This window comes from Apteryx rowi, unplaced genomic scaffold, assembly GCF_003343035.1.
Source record: "Apteryx rowi isolate R43461 unplaced genomic scaffold, aptRow1 scaffold_83, whole genome shotgun sequence".
Classification (NCBI taxonomy): domain Eukaryota; kingdom Metazoa; phylum Chordata; class Aves; order Apterygiformes; family Apterygidae; genus Apteryx; species Apteryx rowi.
Genome location: NW_020451127.1, coordinates 501,215 through 518,914, shown reverse-complemented (window position 1 = coordinate 518,914; position 17,700 = coordinate 501,215). Strand labels below are relative to the sequence as shown.

General features: G+C 43.2%; 1 protein-coding gene across 1 annotated transcript in view; it reads right to left on the bottom strand.

The window, feature by feature from the left end:
• Positions 1–516: 516 nt before the first annotated feature.
• LOC112977393 (KAT8 regulatory NSL complex subunit 1-like) overlaps positions 517–17,700 on the bottom strand; it is a 31,482-nt gene continuing 14,298 nt past the window's right edge. Inside the window, exons 5-13 of the mRNA XM_026089716.1 lie at positions 13,478–13,682; positions 11,534–11,699; positions 10,130–10,294; positions 7,663–7,832; positions 5,654–5,772; positions 4,637–4,691; positions 3,972–4,084; positions 3,001–3,232; positions 517–1,926 (exon numbers count right to left, since the gene is read on the bottom strand). Coding sequence (XP_025945501.1) covers positions 1,627–1,926; positions 3,001–3,232; positions 3,972–4,084; positions 4,637–4,691; positions 5,654–5,772; positions 7,663–7,832; positions 10,130–10,294; positions 11,534–11,699; positions 13,478–13,682 — 1,525 coding nt within the window. The 3' untranslated portion in view covers positions 517–1,626. The remainder of the gene's footprint in view (positions 1,927–3,000; positions 3,233–3,971; positions 4,085–4,636; positions 4,692–5,653; positions 5,773–7,662; positions 7,833–10,129; positions 10,295–11,533; positions 11,700–13,477; positions 13,683–17,700) is intronic.

Here is a 17,700-nt window from a genome sequence, read left to right as displayed (position 1 = left end):
TAGGCTTTTTATTTTCTTTTCGAAGTCTTTATCATTTTGCCCCATGTGTACATGCTGCGGTACAAACTGGATAACTGCTTCTGCCTGCCAGGTTGCAGTTACCCGTCTGCAGGCTGCGGGCAGTGCACCACTGCACCATTACAGCAGGGGCCAGATCTCTCCGGTAAAAGGGAGGGCGTCCGACAGATTCTGCCACCTGACTCTTACCCAGGGCACTGCCGAATCCTGCAATCTACCTTGCAGAATGTGACTGGGCAGCATTTCTGCATCCGACTGCCACTTTATTTCATAYTTCTTCTGGCAGCCCCCAAAACACTCGTCAGAATCACAGTCCCAGGACGCTGCCTTCACTATAGTTTTGTAGTATTCCCACGGCCCCTGAGCACTCCAACCCAGAAATAAATACTTGCAAGGAAGGACACTTCTGGGGATAAAAGAGAATGATGAGAACAATCAAACATCCAGAAACCTAAACTTCCCAGATCATTTTTAAAGACAGCAAAGCAAGTATATTCCTTAAACTGGTAATAAGAACTTTTATTTATTTATTTTTAGCTCTAGAATGTAAAAGAGAGACATTCTTTAAGATAGTTATTTCAAGTGAGAAGATTTAGTCAAGCTGGAACACACCACTGTTCCCGATTAACTTAATACAGTTCCAAGTCCTTTTAAACAGCAGTATTAGATCTGACACATTCTGGTAGGACACCTATCAGACCTGCCAGGTTTCCAGTGCATTCCCTGAAAATGGCTTACTGCCCTGCTCACCGTGAAGCAGTGGGCAACTTTAGGTCCCTTTTACAGAACGCACATTTTTTTCCCCAGCTGTATTGCTTTTCCGTGGCTTGTTGCTAAAATCCCTGAGACAACGGCTTCACTCCCAAGAGAGAAGGCAATTCTGAAAAAGTTCAAAAAGTCAGAGAAATTTCCATTCATCCTGTCAATTTTGTTACAGCAAGGATACTGTTAGACAACTGTTACAAAATGGACCTGCAGTTTCTTTGAAGAAAGTTGATACAAAACTTTAATTGTGCAAGGCAAGGGGAACCTGATTGAAGAGTAAATAGCAACCAGTACTAGAGAAAGGCCTTCTCCTTCCTTCTTCCTCATCAGGCCTTTGGTTCATACCTAATTCACAGCCAGACTTCCTCAGACCTTCTGGGGCATTTGTAAATTGATCTGAAAGTGGGTGAGCACCACCTGAAACCTGTTCACGTGTCTGCCTCTAGCCCCTAAGCACCTGATGGCCCACCAGTAGGCACCTTTACAAAGATCGAGATCAAACAAATCCGTTTCCTTTCTGTCACTGGAATTCCTTTTACCTGACTCTTTTCCCCTCCCTGGGTATTGCCCAGTGTTGCTGTGGCTGTAGCAGCACCTAACCTTCTTGTGGCAAGGCAGTTGAGCCTCGTTTTCCAGAGCTGATCAGAGACTGGTCTTTCTGAACAGCACCACCCTCCGAGGAGCAGCACCGTAGCTCTGTCTGGTGCCTAAACCCCTCCTGGATCTGGGAACGTCACCTGCTGAAACCAGGTCTCATGCCCAGCAGTGCTACACGCTGCTGCTGCTCCACTGCAGTGCTTCAGCAGCCAGCCTTTTGATACCGAAGCATGAGCATCTAACACTTCATACACCCCACAGGTCAGGTTTATCTTTGTTGACAAGTGCTCCTGGGTTGTACTGCTGGACCATGAATTCCTCCATGTTTTTATTGCCATCTGTTTGCAGGTACGTACTTGCAAAATGCATCTCCCTGAAGTTGGATATGGCAGTGTCTGCAGACGTTGGCCTGATGCCCTGCTTATGGCTAGACACCCATGGTTGAAAATCAGCCTGTTCACAGCTATCTTCATTTGACTGCTGCAGAAGAGCTTGGTACGCGGCATCTGAGAGCGGAAACGTGCGAGGCTCCCACGGCTCGACGCTCTATGGAGTGGAAAGGAGAGAAAAGGGAAAAGTTTCAGTGTTGCTGGCTTAAAAGCCTAGAATCAAATAGCCAAAGAGCACTACAATACTCATCTCCCTGTCTCCTCCCTCATCTCCTGAAAGACCAACAGATTCAGTTTAGAAAGCTAGCTCTGAGTTTATCAGGGTCCCAAAGCAGAGCCCAATTTTAAGATCAAGCATTGTGTGCCATTCACAGCATTCCCAGGCTCACTAGTTCAGTTCTCCATTGATAAAGACTACTGCTTTGCCATTTCTACTTATAGTCCTTATTTTTCATAGTCTCATTAATTGAACAGGCTTCCAAAGCAAATCTTGTGCCCTGACACTGAAGTCCATATGAAGGACAGATGTGGCACACTTCGTTATGACCATCTGTATGGTCTTATGGCAATATAGGTAAGTGAAAGACCATACTTGTAAGATTTCCTAAGACCATCCCTAAGGACAAGAGGGAAGTCCAATTCCTCTGCTAGCTTCAGAATTTAATCTATAACAAAGTTAACTCCTTCTACCAAAAAAAGTAGTAGCCTATGATGTGGACAACTGTCTGAAGAGATGTCATGTAGGTGACCCGGTCCCACCCACCAGGAGGAATCTCAAGCTCCTGGTCAATATTGTTTTAGAATGATTTAAACTATGACATAAAGAAGAAAAGTTCTTTATTCCACTCTGAATCCTTTAACCAACCCAAGTCTCTGCAGAGATACAAACTGAACTATCCTTTGAGCACTATGAAGCTCATCACGTAGCTTTCAGAAAGCCTACTTTATATGCCAATATAAATGTCCTTGTTTTTAGAAAAGAACACAGAAGCTGAAGCCAGCCGACATTTATATATTAGCATAACTTGGTGAACAGTTACCTGCCTGTACATGATTCCATTTCAAATTTGTTTTCAAACTTCAACTTTTCCTAGCATTGCCTTTGCATACCAAGGCCGCAATATCACACTGTTATGACCACTGTCATTGTTTTACGTCATTAACTCACTGCAACGTCACTGAACAAGCCCGGAGAACAGACATAAACAAAACCTCCCCGGAGGAACCTCACCCATATTGCTCCGTCTGATGTTTCTAGGCAAGATCTGGCGTCTTCGTTGCAGGACGGCACCATTCTGGTCCTACTGTTTACGGAGGGAGAGTGCAAATTGTTGCAAGTCTCAGGGCTGTGCAAGCCAGCAGAAGAAGAGTGCATATACAGATCATTAAGGCAATTAAGTCCAGTGACTGGAGATGCTGGCTGAGGCTGCCCAGTCCATCGGCCATCTACTTTGTTGGAGGACCTAAAGCAAAGTAATATTCGGAGCACAGTTAGTTATAACATGAAACCCAAATAAAAATAAGATCACTGTACAGTGAAAAATGTAAGCTGAAAAACAGTTTGAACAAAATCACTTTATYGCCTCTATACAGTAAGATTATCATATTGCCCAGTTGGTGCTTTAGCTGAATTGCCCYTTCTCTTCTATCACCTCTTCAAAGAGCATCTCACTGTCTTCTTGGGCAACCATCGACCATTTCACTGACGCTGAACATGAAGAGAACAATTAAGCATTAAGAAAGATTAAAATCTTGTAAAAAGCAAGACGAAACAAAACAACGCACCAGCTACCAGAGACACAACCACTAGAACTGAAGCGTCTGGACAAGAGGCAAAAAGGCGAGGAGATAGAGAAGGCAACCTCCACACAGGGGTACACAGARCAGATTCTGTCAAAGGTGTTAAGAAAGCCAGAGGAAAAACTTTTGGAAAAAGAAATAGGAAGTTACAGTTAACGCAAAGCTCTTAACACAAGAGACTGAGGTTAGTATGAAGCTATTTAACATGACTACAACATGCCATGTTACTATCCTGCTGATTAGACCCCGTTTTATCAATGTTTTGTTTCTGCTGTTTAACARACTAATTATATGAAAAAAGTGACAGGCACTTAAGAACCACCTCTGGAATCCAGGTCTCTGTACAACTTAAAATGAAGAACAAATAACGGTGCCTTCTGCGTCTGCTCGTGAGACCAGTACCTGCTTCCTCGCTTATGGGAAACAGCCGGTGCCCAGGAAGCCCAGTGGGCTCGTTCGAGTTCTTCGTATTTGGAGTGATGACTCAAGTACATCTCATCGGAAGTATCCTCCAGCTAGGAAAAGATGTTTTGTCTGAATACTTAGAGCATGAAATCTTGCCTGCAAGGCAAGACTACTGTTCTAAGAATTCAGGTAGGCAATATCTAACACGTTCAAACTGTTTGGGAACCAGCATGCACATTTGGAATCGCTACCTCATTTTTCTATTTTTCATTACATACTGAATTGGGACCTTGTCAGCCTGAATTCTCAGAGGTACCYGCGAGACGCAGGCGCTTCTATGCATCATACAAATAGATGCCAAGGCCATTAAATCATGCACAATTRAAAGATTTGTTCTGCCTGCAGCTAGCGATGGTGACGCACAGATGACTTTTGTAACAGCTGACATCCCACTATGACCCTCAGCTCTGACACCTTTCACTGACTCAAGCTGCAGCTGCAGCGGGCAGAGCTGAACAGCAGCTGACGCGCTGACTTYGCTTACCGGGCCACCTGGCTTTAAGAAATAGCAAAGACTGACTACAAAACCGTTAAAGTGCCATTTGCACATTCTCAGCGCGGCTACGTGTTTTTGGGACAAATTGACAAAACAGCGTTCTTACCTCGAAATCCACTTGACTGAAAGGCTCCAGTTCCTTGAGCTGAACTATCCTCCAGCTGCAAGAGACAACGCTCCACATCAGCACCGATAGTCTTGGCTTTGCTGGCATTTGGCCTGGCTTGTGCCCAGGGCCTTTGGCCTCTGTTTYGCTTTCAGTTGGACCTGCACTGTGTCCCAAACTCAGCAGTGGGTTTAAACAGCCAAAGCAATTCTGAAGCCACTGAATGTCTACTTTATTCACAAAAKTTCCTAGTAGATACCACAGCACTTCACCATATGAAGATCTTTTTGAAAAGAAGGTGTTTCTCTCAGATTTGTGCCACCCAAAAACGTGACATCAGAAAAACTGATCAAAGCAGTCTCGTTGGTGTCTGCAGAAGTGACTAAGCCCATGAATAACTGGAATTAAACACATCAGCCGCGACTGTCTATCTTCTCCCACAAAAATACTCCAGCCTATTTACATTGCAAAGAACCGGTCTCACTGCATGCTGGCAGCACCAGAGCGCCGGCTGCTACACGAGCAGCCAGGACAGCCGGGAAACAGCAGAGAACTGCATTCCTCAGCGCACACTTCAGTAGCCTTCGCCCTTGACCTCCAGCAATGCACAGTTATTTCAGTCTTCAGAACGGGGAACAACATTCTTGGAAACACCAATATGAGAAAAAGTTAACTTCTTGGACTAAGTATGYGCTGGCAGTCAAACAAAACTTCAGTTTTCCCTACAGTCAAGCGTTTCATTTCCCAGGCTAACCTGATAAATATCTAMGAATGAATCAAGAGCTGGAGGTCGCTTATTAAAGGAAAAGACCTGTTTGGTACTAACAATTAAATCCAGGAAAAACTAATCACTTATTTTTTTTAAAGGATATACTTTTTTTTTTTAATCCATTAGGAATAATTTCTGTGTCATTTCAAATTTCAACACAAGGGGAACAAGCTTTCATTATGCATAACTAAAGCAATTTCCTCCTGTCATCCACACCAGAAAATCATTAAAGCTCCATTTGTAAATACCTCGGTGTCACAATCTCTTTGTACTGAAGCTTCTCCACCCGAGTGGCTGCTGCCATCGACGTTGGGATCACAATGTTATTGATGTCGTAGGAACATTCCACTTTTCTTCTTTTGGAGGACTGCAGAAACACAGAATGATAAGAAACCCCCTAGAGGCAGAATACTGATTTAGCACAAAAGCATATTTGAATATATCACAGAAAGCAACTTCATAACAGCAAGTGCAGTAGATTCTTTTCATACCACTTACACTGGCTTTCAATGATATTTTGGTCCCATCGTACAACCTCTATGGTTCAGTTTATTCCTGTATTAAGCAGAATAATATTTACCTACCTTTGTGGGTTGAATTTCACTCATGACATTGAATTACTTTTGCTATAGGGATGACTTGAATATATACAAACAGGAAAAGAAAAGCTACAGGGATGATTCAAGGAGTAAAATCCTGTTATTTTAGTAGAATAAAGGAGCTTTACTTGTTTGGCCTTGCAAAACAAGGGCTGAAAAGGAAAAAAAACAAACCCCTTCAATAGGAAGGTAAAAACATAGAAGAAACCACTTTCCTAATGTTGAGAGGAGTGTTGCTGAGACAACAAGTGGAAACATCATCTCATTTAGGCTGGAAGTCAGAAGATTTCCAAACTGAGGAGTCAGGCTCTGGAACAACCTCCTAGGAGCACTGAGATAAAAGGAACCCTGAACAGTTCTGAGATGCATTTTGATCAGATTATGAAAAGGGCCCTATACTGTGATTGCCCGCAGTAGCTGGGGATTAGACCCATGTTTCAGAATGGACATTTCTCCTCTACTTATAAACCAGAAGTTTCCAAGATGCTACTGCTTGCTTGTTCCATTCTTGAACAACCATCCTTTCGGTTCCAGGCGAAAAGGCCAACCCCAAACTGAAGCTGTTAGTGGCCAAAAGGTTAGGTGTGATTTATCACTGATGCGGTATTATATAAACGCCTTAGCAGACACAGGGAAATGCTCAGAAGCATCCTTAAAAATCCGATTAGGAAGCTTATGTAGAGACTGTTCCCTAAGGAAGAAAAGCCAACAAGGCAAGCAGCCAACTCGGAGCTGCCTGTTAAAACTTCTGTACCTGAGGGGGGGAGAAGAGCAAAGGTGGCACTAATAACACAGGAGCCATAAAAACAGAAGATGGGCAGCTGTTGGCAGTGAAASAGGTGTAACGAGGACTGCAGGCTCCACCAAGGACTCACTGCCCCCTACTTCTGCAAGAGTCCATGAAGGTCCACACAAGCACTGTGTCAACCCCCATGAGAAGGGTCTAAAGCCTAAAGCAAGCCTGGAGTTGGTCAAACCTARMAAARTTAYATGAGGAAGCCTCTACGYTGGGAAAGGTCTGCTTCTGTCACTYRGACCTGACACTGACCTATTAGCAAAAAGAGCAAGGGAATAGTGTTAAATATAACAAATCTGCAGCCCTGTCCTTCAAGGTCTCCTTTGACAACGTACTTGGAGAACCAGGAATTATTCAGTGCTTTCCTACACTTAAAAATGTTATTGCAGGATGTATTTTTTTAATCCTCTTCTACTTCTAGAAAAACAAGCAAACGTTAAAGATCATCTCTTGACTGATGTTCCTGCTTCACCTGGAGAAGTCCACAGCAATTAAGTTCTCTTCTGTTATTTTTAGCCAAAATAAAGCTGTAACATGACGTGTGTATAGCTATTCACTTAAAACCAAAACAAACAAGAAAACCCACAATACTAAATTCACAACCGACCATTCTGGCTGGGGAAGCAGCGCTGCAGGCCCCTAGCCAGCCAGGTGCTGCCTCAGGAAAGATGAAGCAAGTAGTTGTAACTGTTTATTTAATCCCAACATCCCAAAACACACTTCCCAGGAATCCATCCGCAAGCTGAATTCCCAGCAGGTCCGCAGCCCCGAGGCAATGCCGGATAAGAGAAGCGTTTGCCAGTGCCTCTAAGGCTGCTCCCCCTTTTCAGATTCACAGGCTGCAGCTTTTGTTTCGACTCACCATTGTTGAGCCGCCAGGGAAAGGGATTTGGCTGCAAGAAGGAGTCGGAGTCTCTGGGGACAAGGATGGCGARTGGTGCAAAGGACTGTACGTATGGGCCTGAGGACTGGAAACAGGAAAGCTGTGGCTGTACGTTCCTTCAAGCTGCCTTTCCCCTTTAAACAACGAACCTGTTAATAAAACGTGAACAGAAAACCAAGATGAAGTCAGACTATTTTAAGACCGGTTGGTGAAGCTGCTACCCGAAAGTTCACCGAAACCCTCCTGGGGAACACCATGCAGAACGCTGACACGGGAGAACAAACGTAACGCAGAACACAGGGGCCTCAAATGAAGAGTCGCTGCTATGCAGCACTGAACCTTTTAGCTCAAGAATGTTGCTTTTGCTGTGTGTTTCCAAACTGAGGGGGAAGGTGAAGTAAAAATTTTAACCAAAACCAAGACTTCTCAGTCCAAAATACAACCACGTAAAACAACCCCCAAAACAACAAAACAACCAAAATCCWTCCTTCACTGTAGAAATGGTCAAGCTGGTCCCATTTCTAACAACCACTCCAGTGACAAGTCGCACTGATTTTAGGACAAATGTACTCTCCTCTTCAAAGTCCTATATAATATCGGTTTGACATATTTTTTTTTTTCCACGTCAGTTAATTTCTTATACTTTCTCCCATTTGCAACTGGGTTCTTCCATGCTGGATACCAYAACGGAGCAATCTTCCGAACCTACCATGCCAAACTACTCCATGCTTCACTATTCAAATCTTTCCTACAGATCTGGCTCTTCTGTGAGGCTCTTAGTAACTTAAAAGTATATAAAAGTTATCCTGCATTACTGCCTCGCCCATTAGAACATGCTCTTCGTTGTGGGTGCTGTACTCACACAACAGACATGTTGTCCATAATAATAGCTTTTGTGCAGTTTCCTGGCTAAATATTTGAAAAGGAAGGAGATTTAGAAAGGCGGATTAGTTAAAAGTCAAACAGCTGCTGCAGTTTCTCTTCATGAGACTACTTCGAAATCAAAGACTGATCTTTAATCCATACTGAAATGCAAACAATCCTTCAGTGGTGAAATTCAATAGGAGATCAAAATTACTTAGCCTCAGTACACAAAGAAGTACGCCAGCTTGTTTAATTAAAATAACAAAGAAAACTATGTGCTCTCCCGACTCCGATTCAAACTGAATTATCAGTTCAGGCGTACAGGAAGGAGGCAGACTGTTGGCGAAAAAAATCGCTTGCTGGAAAAAAAAAGAAATTCAGCACCACTGGAGAGGAGCCATGGTTAATCTCTGAAAAGAGCAACCTAGACTAGAATATTATTGAAAACAAGGTTCCACAGCCCACAGTAAAAGTAACAGGAACCGAAGGCAGGAGGAGCAGTCGATAGAGTTTATATTGGTGCGGTGTTCAGGCCTCCTCTAGCAGGTTCCTTACCTCTGCTCAGCACTAAGCGCCTGCCTGTTCTGTACTCACTCATCACATCCTGAGCTGACATTGAAAGGACGGTATCTCCAGAACGCTTCTCTCGGAAGAGAGTGTTCACCTCCATTCAAGAGGAACCTCAGCTTTAAGAAAGAGTTTAGCCTGATTAAACCGTGTTAAATCAAGCTGTAGCTCAGGACTCAGCTGGCAAGCACACAACCTGACGCTGCTGATTTACTTTCAGCAGGTTGGTTTTCTTGGTTTTTTGTTTTGGTTTGCTCATGACAGTTTGTATCAGCAACCGCAGAACATAACAGGTATTTCGGACTCAGCAGTTGCGTGTCCCATATCGAGAATGTCAAGGATACGTCCAGCTGGCAGCCTGCACGTTATGTTACTTTTTAAAAAAGAAGTATTTGGCATAAGAACATGCCTTTTAAAGAAAGCCAAATGGAACACCAGCTCTAGCTCATTAAAGAATTAGGATATTCTTATCTGGGTTTCCCTGTTCCTAGCCTGAAAGTGGTTTGAGTCTTCTGTTACTCATCTTAAACTTCTGTAGATCATTTTAACAACATCAAGTCTAATGGGCTGAAGAAAAATGAGACCTCACAAATCAGTACAAGCAGCATGCAACTGTCAACAACAGTCAGTTGCTATCACAACAGAAGAAAAGATGTCAGGATTTTCCAGGCAAATACTGACTACTCTATTTTAAAATAAAACATCATAAAAGCTTCTTTTTGGTTAGCTTGTTCCTATAAAAGAAACACGGATAATGGTGATTTTTTTGTTTTATATAATCTCACTGAAGCAAGTGTTTATGTGTCCTTTTAAGGTGGTCTGAATTTCTACAGTCTGCAAGATGCTGGACTCGGTCACTTGGGCGTTACTATCGGACAGAGTTCAGGATTATCTTCCATTGGAAGTAAGGGACCCACTTACTCCATTACGTCTTGATTGGTTGCCCTCAAGTACTGGTTAAAAACCTGTATTTAACTCTACAACCTCATGTCAAACTCAGTCTTGCTTAACTTACTGGAAGCGGACAGAAGCGAGGAGCGTAGCTTTGGAAACAGGCTGCTAGCTGGATCTTGTCGCTTTCCAAAACGGGACATCTTCAGAGCCGTGAGTTTACGGCTCAGCAGTCTGTGCAGTCTGTCCTCTCTCAGCAAGGTTTCAAAGTGCAAGTGGAGAGGGTTGCCTGAAGGTAAAAAGAACCAGTTATTCTGGTAAGCAGAAATTTCCTCTTTTCACAGACAAAAACCAGTGCTGCACGCACTTCAATAGCAATTAACACCTGCCGGTACTTGGGTAAAACAATGGAATGACATGGGTAATTATTTACTAAAAAATAAAAAATAAAAAGCACGGTCTGTTGGAGGTTTTCTCTCCACCCGAATGATGTGATACGGAGGGGGCAGGATGAGCATGTCCCCAAAACAGCAGCCTCTGTGCTGGCCCTCTGCTCTGGTGCAAACTGACAGCCCGAACCTGACACCCTGCCATGGAGCTTCCTCGCTCTTATACTAGGATGACTTGAATCCTGTCCAGCTACGTTACTTGGCGCTGCTTTGCATCCTTACTGGAGGAGCTTTAGCAGAGCTAAGAGGTGATTTTATGCTTGCTTGTTCTGTGGATTTTTCTTTTCTTTTTTTTTTTTCATTTAATAAAAACCATTTTTTTTAAAAGATGCTTTCATAGTCGCATACTGAAAATAGTCTATTCCTCTTGGTTCCTTAGCCTATTCAAAAACTCCTTAATATACATTTCGCTCTTCCATGGTTAAAGGCACTAGAGGTGCTACAGCCACTATCACCCTTCAGTTATTTAAACAGAAACTAAGCCTGCAAGATTCTGGAGGGTTAGGGAGCGTACTTCATAAATAACCACAGAGCACATCTGGAAGGCCACAGGGTTTTAAATGAAGAGTGACAGAGCGACTGTCAAAACTCAAACAGGGATTTCGCACTCAAAACTGGTGCCAGAGGTCTACGAAATAACCACCGCGTGGCCTGTCAAAATCAGCAATAGATTTCAAGTTGGCCAAGTAGCTCTCCAGGGCAGAGACCTGAAAGGAACCTGCAAGAGCTGTGCTACAACTTTGCAGAATTAGAATATTCCTTGGAGAAGGCCCAGAGAGCCAATTCTAAGGAAATGATCTAGTCTGCACTAAGCTACAGATGGCAATTGCCTCGGACACGAGCGAAGAAGCATGCTTTGCTGGGCTCAGGGGTCTCCACAGACTGCAACCTTGTATGAGGATGAAGCGGCTCTGGTTGCACTGCAGAACTTCAGTGGAAGGTTTCTATCATCATCTAGAAGCTTGCTTGGAATTTGGTTAGCGTGCTTTAAACCCGCTTGCTTGTGAAAGGGAAGAGCAAAGCGGGCAACGGTACAATAACGGATCCTGCTTCACGTTATGAGCATGTGATCTACTCACCGTGAGATAGAGAGAGGATGGGATGGAAGCCAGAATCCAGCAGCGCTATACGCTCTCCTAATGACATGGTGTCAGGGTCGACCGTCTGGATAGAGGGTTTGCAGCTACACAGGATGCAAGAGTTGGGCCATTCGCAGCTGCACTTCATGGTGAGAGGTTTCAGCGGCTAGCAGGAGAGAGGAGATCAGACAGTTAAAGAGGGAAATATTATGCGTTTCAGATTTAATAAATAAGATTGAAGTTGAGATCCGATATTTCCAGTTTGCTTTCTACAGATACRCTAGTTTCCATTCACTAAAACCAAAGCCAGGCAAGTTTTGAGAAAACTGAAAATACATCTCTGGCATAATCGTCTTTTCCAAGTTAGAAAGTAGTCCCAAACATACAGATCCCAGCAGTGCTGGCAAAAATAAGCAGCAGATCTGCAGGGTGAAAAATAAAACCAAGACCTAGGGTCAAYGTTAGAACAACGCGTAAGAGCACTACAACAGGCTCTCTCTCGTTTTGACCACAGATGAATTGCTATTTTAGCCAGTAGATATACTTGCACCTCTTATCCCCACCAAAATAATTAACTGTATGAAAGGGACACATTTTACGTGTTATTCTTTTATTAATATTTCCAAGCCAAAATATTTCCTTCGCAACTCCAGTGAAGCCATAATATCACTTCCTTTTCTAAAATTTCAAACATCTCCATGCTTTTTCCCCTGCTGTTCTTTCTCAGCTTCCTTAAAGACTCTCCACAGCTGTGTTGCTTACAAAACCCTCAGTGCTTTGCTGGCCTAACGTTTTAATCGAGAACAGCATCCACCACTCTCACCAGTACTGTCTCCTTTTCCACCCTTTCCGTGTCTGTAACAGGCTGCTGTCTTATTTTTGGAGCATAAGCTCCTTACAAAGGGGCCGTTGGCTGTGCTGTACAGTGCCTAGCTTTAGTCCAGGCCTGAGGTATCAGTAAGCTACAACCAAAATAGTCCTGTCTTAGGTCAACTATTCTTTTTCCTCACAGTTGCTAAAATAAACGTCATGTCCCCTGTCCCCTCCCCAACAACAGATCAGGTTCTGTAACATCAGCCAAACCAGAAGAGGGAGCATTCACAGTCCTTTTACCTATAGCCTAAATAAATAGGCTGAATTAGACCATATTGGCTTTGCGCTCTGGCAACTCAAACGATCCGAGACTGGGGAAAATAACACTTAACCTTGAATCTTCATCTTAAATTTGCAGCCTGTTAATTTCTGTTACTTGTAAGCCGGTATTTGAAGTTTAAAAGGCAACAAGCAAGCAAATAAGGTACGAGCAGCGTAATGAACTGCTGTTTGTCAGCTGATGCCTCTGACCACACACGTTCTTCGTTTGTCATAATATATTAAACAAACCAGCTTAAACATCTTTTAAACATCTGCTTCGGTAACTCATTGTTTCACAGCTAGGTGCCTGACAGGTGCTTATTTGATCAGGCCTGGTAGCTCAGCGTTTAGGTGACAAGTCAAATCACCACAACCCACTTAAACGCTCAGTCACACACCAACACCCCAAGGCTCAACTGGTGTTGGATTTTCTTTTTCTTTCCTTTTTTTTCCCTTTCTCTCTCYTTTTTTTTTTGACCATTCCAGTGTAATCAACTCCAAAAAGTCAATGGCAGAAGGTTGCTGCCCAGGCTAAAATCTGAGGTACACTCTGGTCATCAAGACTCCGAAAAGCAGCCTGATTTTAAGAACTGAAATTTAGATTCAGTTTCTGAACCACAGTTAAACAGAGAACAGCTCATGCCATTCTTTGCGTATTATCTCAGAATATGAAGTTTAGAAAAGAGCTCAGAAAACTTTGGATTAGGAACAGAGTCTTGCGTTATGACATTTTTTGCTAAAAATAAAAGCACGCGTTCTAAGTAAAAACACAGCGTAGCTTCATAACCACAAGATAAATCCTTCACTTACCTTCCTGCTCAAGTGAGACACAGAGGTAGCTCGGACAAGCCTGCGTTTCTTGTATTTGCAAATAGGGCGGATTCTAGCAGCAACGCAGGTACTGTCTGACGTAGGTGACGTAGGCACAAGGTTACGAAGCTGGTTTTGTTTGCCGAGTATCTCTTCAACRCTCAAGCTGATCAGAGAACTGCTGCCGGAGGAGCCGGTGTGCAAACTGCAACCAAACGAGAAACAGCTGTCGCTATCTCAGAGCAAGAGGGAAACTGCGATGCTGCATCGTGGCCCTGCTGCCTGGGGCCTCCTCAGTACTAACAACAGCGGCTAGCGCTCATCGGTTTTGTTCTCATCACGTTTTTAGTCTTTCCTAAACTGTATCTCTTTAAGGGTATATGAACTTCTGCATATTTCATTCTCAACACAGAAATGGATATCAAGGGGTCTTAACAGCTATATTTTCACTAGTGAAGTGCAGACATTCTCATAGCAGAGGCGGTTGCCATTAAGAACACACATTCTTTCTCTGACAAAGAACTTTAATCAGCAGCTTTATTTATCATCTGATAACACAGTGCTTTGCTTTCTATAGAAAGATAGCAGTTAAACTTAGACAGTGCCAAACATAAGCTTATAACCACAGTTGCATGGTGAACAGAGAGAGAAATGGAAATATTTCAATGAGCAGATAAAATGTTATTGCCTCACAGTGTACTCTTCTACCAAAACCAACCGCAAAAACGGTGCCTTCTTAAAAGATCTTCTCCCTTTGTATTTGGTCATGCATTCATATCAGCCGTAGGAAAGCTCATTTATTCATTATCTTTGTTGTCCCTATACAAGTGTGATAAAACCGTTTGAATAGCAGAAGCTCTATTGAAACTACAAATGTAAAATCTGTATTTTTATTACGTGAGCCAAAAAGACTAGCTGGATATTCCAACTCCACGCTGAGCTTGCAGGTCTGGCTGTCAGAAATCAATGTCACCAGATATCCACCCTAGGTGTTGGCTGGTGACGAGGCTTTAAAACAACAACAAACCCCTGTCCGTCCCCAAATTCTTCACTGAATGGAAAGTTGCTGGTTTCATCTAAAATTAGATCCTTCTACAGTGTCACCCACTTGTTTTCAGCTCCAGACTTATCAGCCACATCCTCTCTAACTACATACACACGAGGCAACGTACCTGTAGAAAAAGGAGGCACTTAGAGCCCCCAATTTGCCCAGTTACCTCTTAACTGCACAAACTAGGAAACCAATGAAGTTTTATGGACAATAGAAAAAGGCAGCAATGCAAACGCGGGAGTGAGAAATATCGAATGTGCATGTTCCATAAGCGAAACCAAACTAATTATATAAAACGAGACAGGAGAAGCCCTTAAAAATCTGCAGCAGAACTGCATGAGATTATTTTTCCCCCCAACAGTCTCACGCTTCCTGTTGCCCCTCGCTGTGCTGCAATGCGGTGATCACCGTCCGTATTTTGTACCCGAACAATTACAAACCATAACAACTTCCACAACGGAGAGCCTGGACGGGGAACAGGAGGAAAGGCTTGCCGTAATGGGACGTCAGCTCCCAAACCTGAAAGAACAGACTGCCGCGTTACACAAGCAGGCCATCCCATCTGAAAACAGGATCGTTGCAGAGCACGTTGTAGCTCTACCTACCAGTCCTACCAACACAAGCAACGGTTTGGAAGCAGTGTTAGCCCTGTGATGAGCCGTAAGATGATTTGCATTACAAATCAATACAAATTAGCGCTAATTTCTAGGATTTCATGGTATAATACACATCATCTCGTACTTTGATAACGATCCTCGGCATCACTTCTCCCTTGCGACACTCGGTTGTGCTATGGTGCAAACCCTGCTGCCCGACTACGACGCACCCAGAAGACGAAACACCGTCATTCGGCCAGCTGGGGGGGAGTTGCTGAGGGGCAGATCCGTCGGGCCCTCCGAAGCCAGGCCACCACCTTACAATTCACTGCTACTACTGCTCCACACAAGCGGAATAACAAGGAAAGGGGGAAAAAAAAAAAAAGGGGGTCCAGAACCGCAGTCATTAGGATCATCTCTTTCACCAAAAAAGCCTCATTCATGCACGTTTCTATTTCTGCCCTATTGGTATTCRGCACACGCGAGAAAAAATAAGCTTTAGAACTTAATTTTCTAATAGCACAGTATGGGAAAAGAATACAAACATGATTCATTTTATTTGCAATTTCTCAATACTATTCTCACAAGTCAGTCTTAGACTTCCACTGTGAATTTTTAATTTGGAGTCCACCTAATTAGCCTATAAAAACCTAGGGGTAACCACACTAAAAAAAATGTAAGGCAAGTTTTCAGATGAGTCACAGGTACAAACGTCTCCCTGGCACTTTGAAAGTCTAACTTTAAGTGACTTGCACTCAAGTTGTCCAAGAGCTTGCAGTCTAACTGCATTTATTAAAATGCAGAAGCTCTTATTAATAAAAAAAAGTTTGAGGAATTCCTATTACCTTCTGTGTTAAATAAACAGGAGGTTCAATGTATCAAAATCGTACGGAAAGGAATTCTGTGGCTCGTACTCTTTCCTGACTGTTGAGTAAACTTTTAGGCTAAGAAGAAGTTATTGCATAGCTTGTACAGTCCATACATTCAGATCTACACAGTTAAGTTAACAGAAAATTTTCCCTTAATGAGAGATAGGAGCCTCAAAAGCCATTATAGAAACAACACAAGCAAGTTGAGACTCTGCTTCCAACACAAGCAGAGGACTTTTTTTTTAATTAAAAGTCTGAAGAAACAAGATATTTAAATTCTGAGATTATGTTTCCTGCTTGTTTAGGAGTGATTGATAGTAGATTATACTACAGAGCACAAGAACTAGGCACAGGAATTTATTTTACGAGTTCTCAAATGGAAGTCCTGTTTCTGAACATGCACTTGAAAACCTTTCATCTCTTCCCCCAAAAGGCACAAAGCAAATTCCCAACATCTTACAGAAATTCCAGTTTGGGTATTTATATTTCCACACTTATCCTGGGACATGATCTGGACACAACACAAGTTCTGAAAGATTTTCTACTCTGCCTATGAGAGAGTTGTTCTCCTCCTCCCCCACCAAGCACCCAGCCAATTCCTAAGGGTAAACAGCACTGGGAAAAAAAATTAAAAGTATTTATGTACCAAAGGAAAAAAACAGAACAATGCTTGTACCTCGAAGAGACTGCTCTCAATATATTACTGAAAACACTGAGTAATGCAGTATTTGCAAAAAGAGGCTACAGTGATAGTCTAGGTAACAAGTTCGAATTAACGTGACCAGATCTAAAGGCAAGATGAGGATTCACACATTACGGAGTAGAAGATGAGAGGTTCTCAGCAGGTAGAAAAAGCAGGCTAAAAACATATATGCTTTACCGCATCTCTTCTTCGCCCCCCCATCAGCCTAAGCTAGAGCCAAAACCTGACTGCTACAGCTCACGCGGACCTCAACACGTGCAGTTGTTTTCCTGCATTCAGACTGCAGATGTTGGGCATCAGGTCTCCAGTGGGGCCTGATCTCCCGAATGATGCCTTTAACCCCAGGGGCTGGAGAGGCACCAGGGGCTCGACCAGCTACCATGGCTCAAATCGCACCCAGGCACTTTGTCGGCCCTGTTAACTCCAACACGTCATCAACCCTGGCACATCAAATGTCATACCTCGTGGAGTTTTATAACTTATTATTTCACAGGAACTAACAAAACACTCACAAAGTTTATGGAACCATTTTTATGCTCTGGTGCATAACGTCAGCATTAAGGCTGACGTTAGCTGCACTAAAAACACTGATGTTTCCTTTAGAAAAGAAGAACATTGTTCAAGGAACATTTTCTTTAAATGCTGCAAAGACGGCAGACATTCATTCGAAAACGGAGGCAAGCAGCATACAAATGTTGTCTTCATGAACTATACTGAGTTGCAYGATCCAGACTGTACTTTGACAGAATAAGCCAGTCCTTTAGACGTGCATATTCCTAAAAAAATTGTTAAATATAAGATTGGCCCCTGACCTCTGGCAACTCTCCRGGCAGAGCACAGGGCACGCTGACCCAGCTGGGGAATTACCTTACTGACCAGCCTGTACTTCGCTGTTCCCAAACACGACCACCCGAGAACAGCCCCGAGTGCCCTGGACATCTGTTTGGAAAAAGCACTGAGAAGTTTCTTGCAATCTGCAGAAACAACAAGTGATTGCAACACTG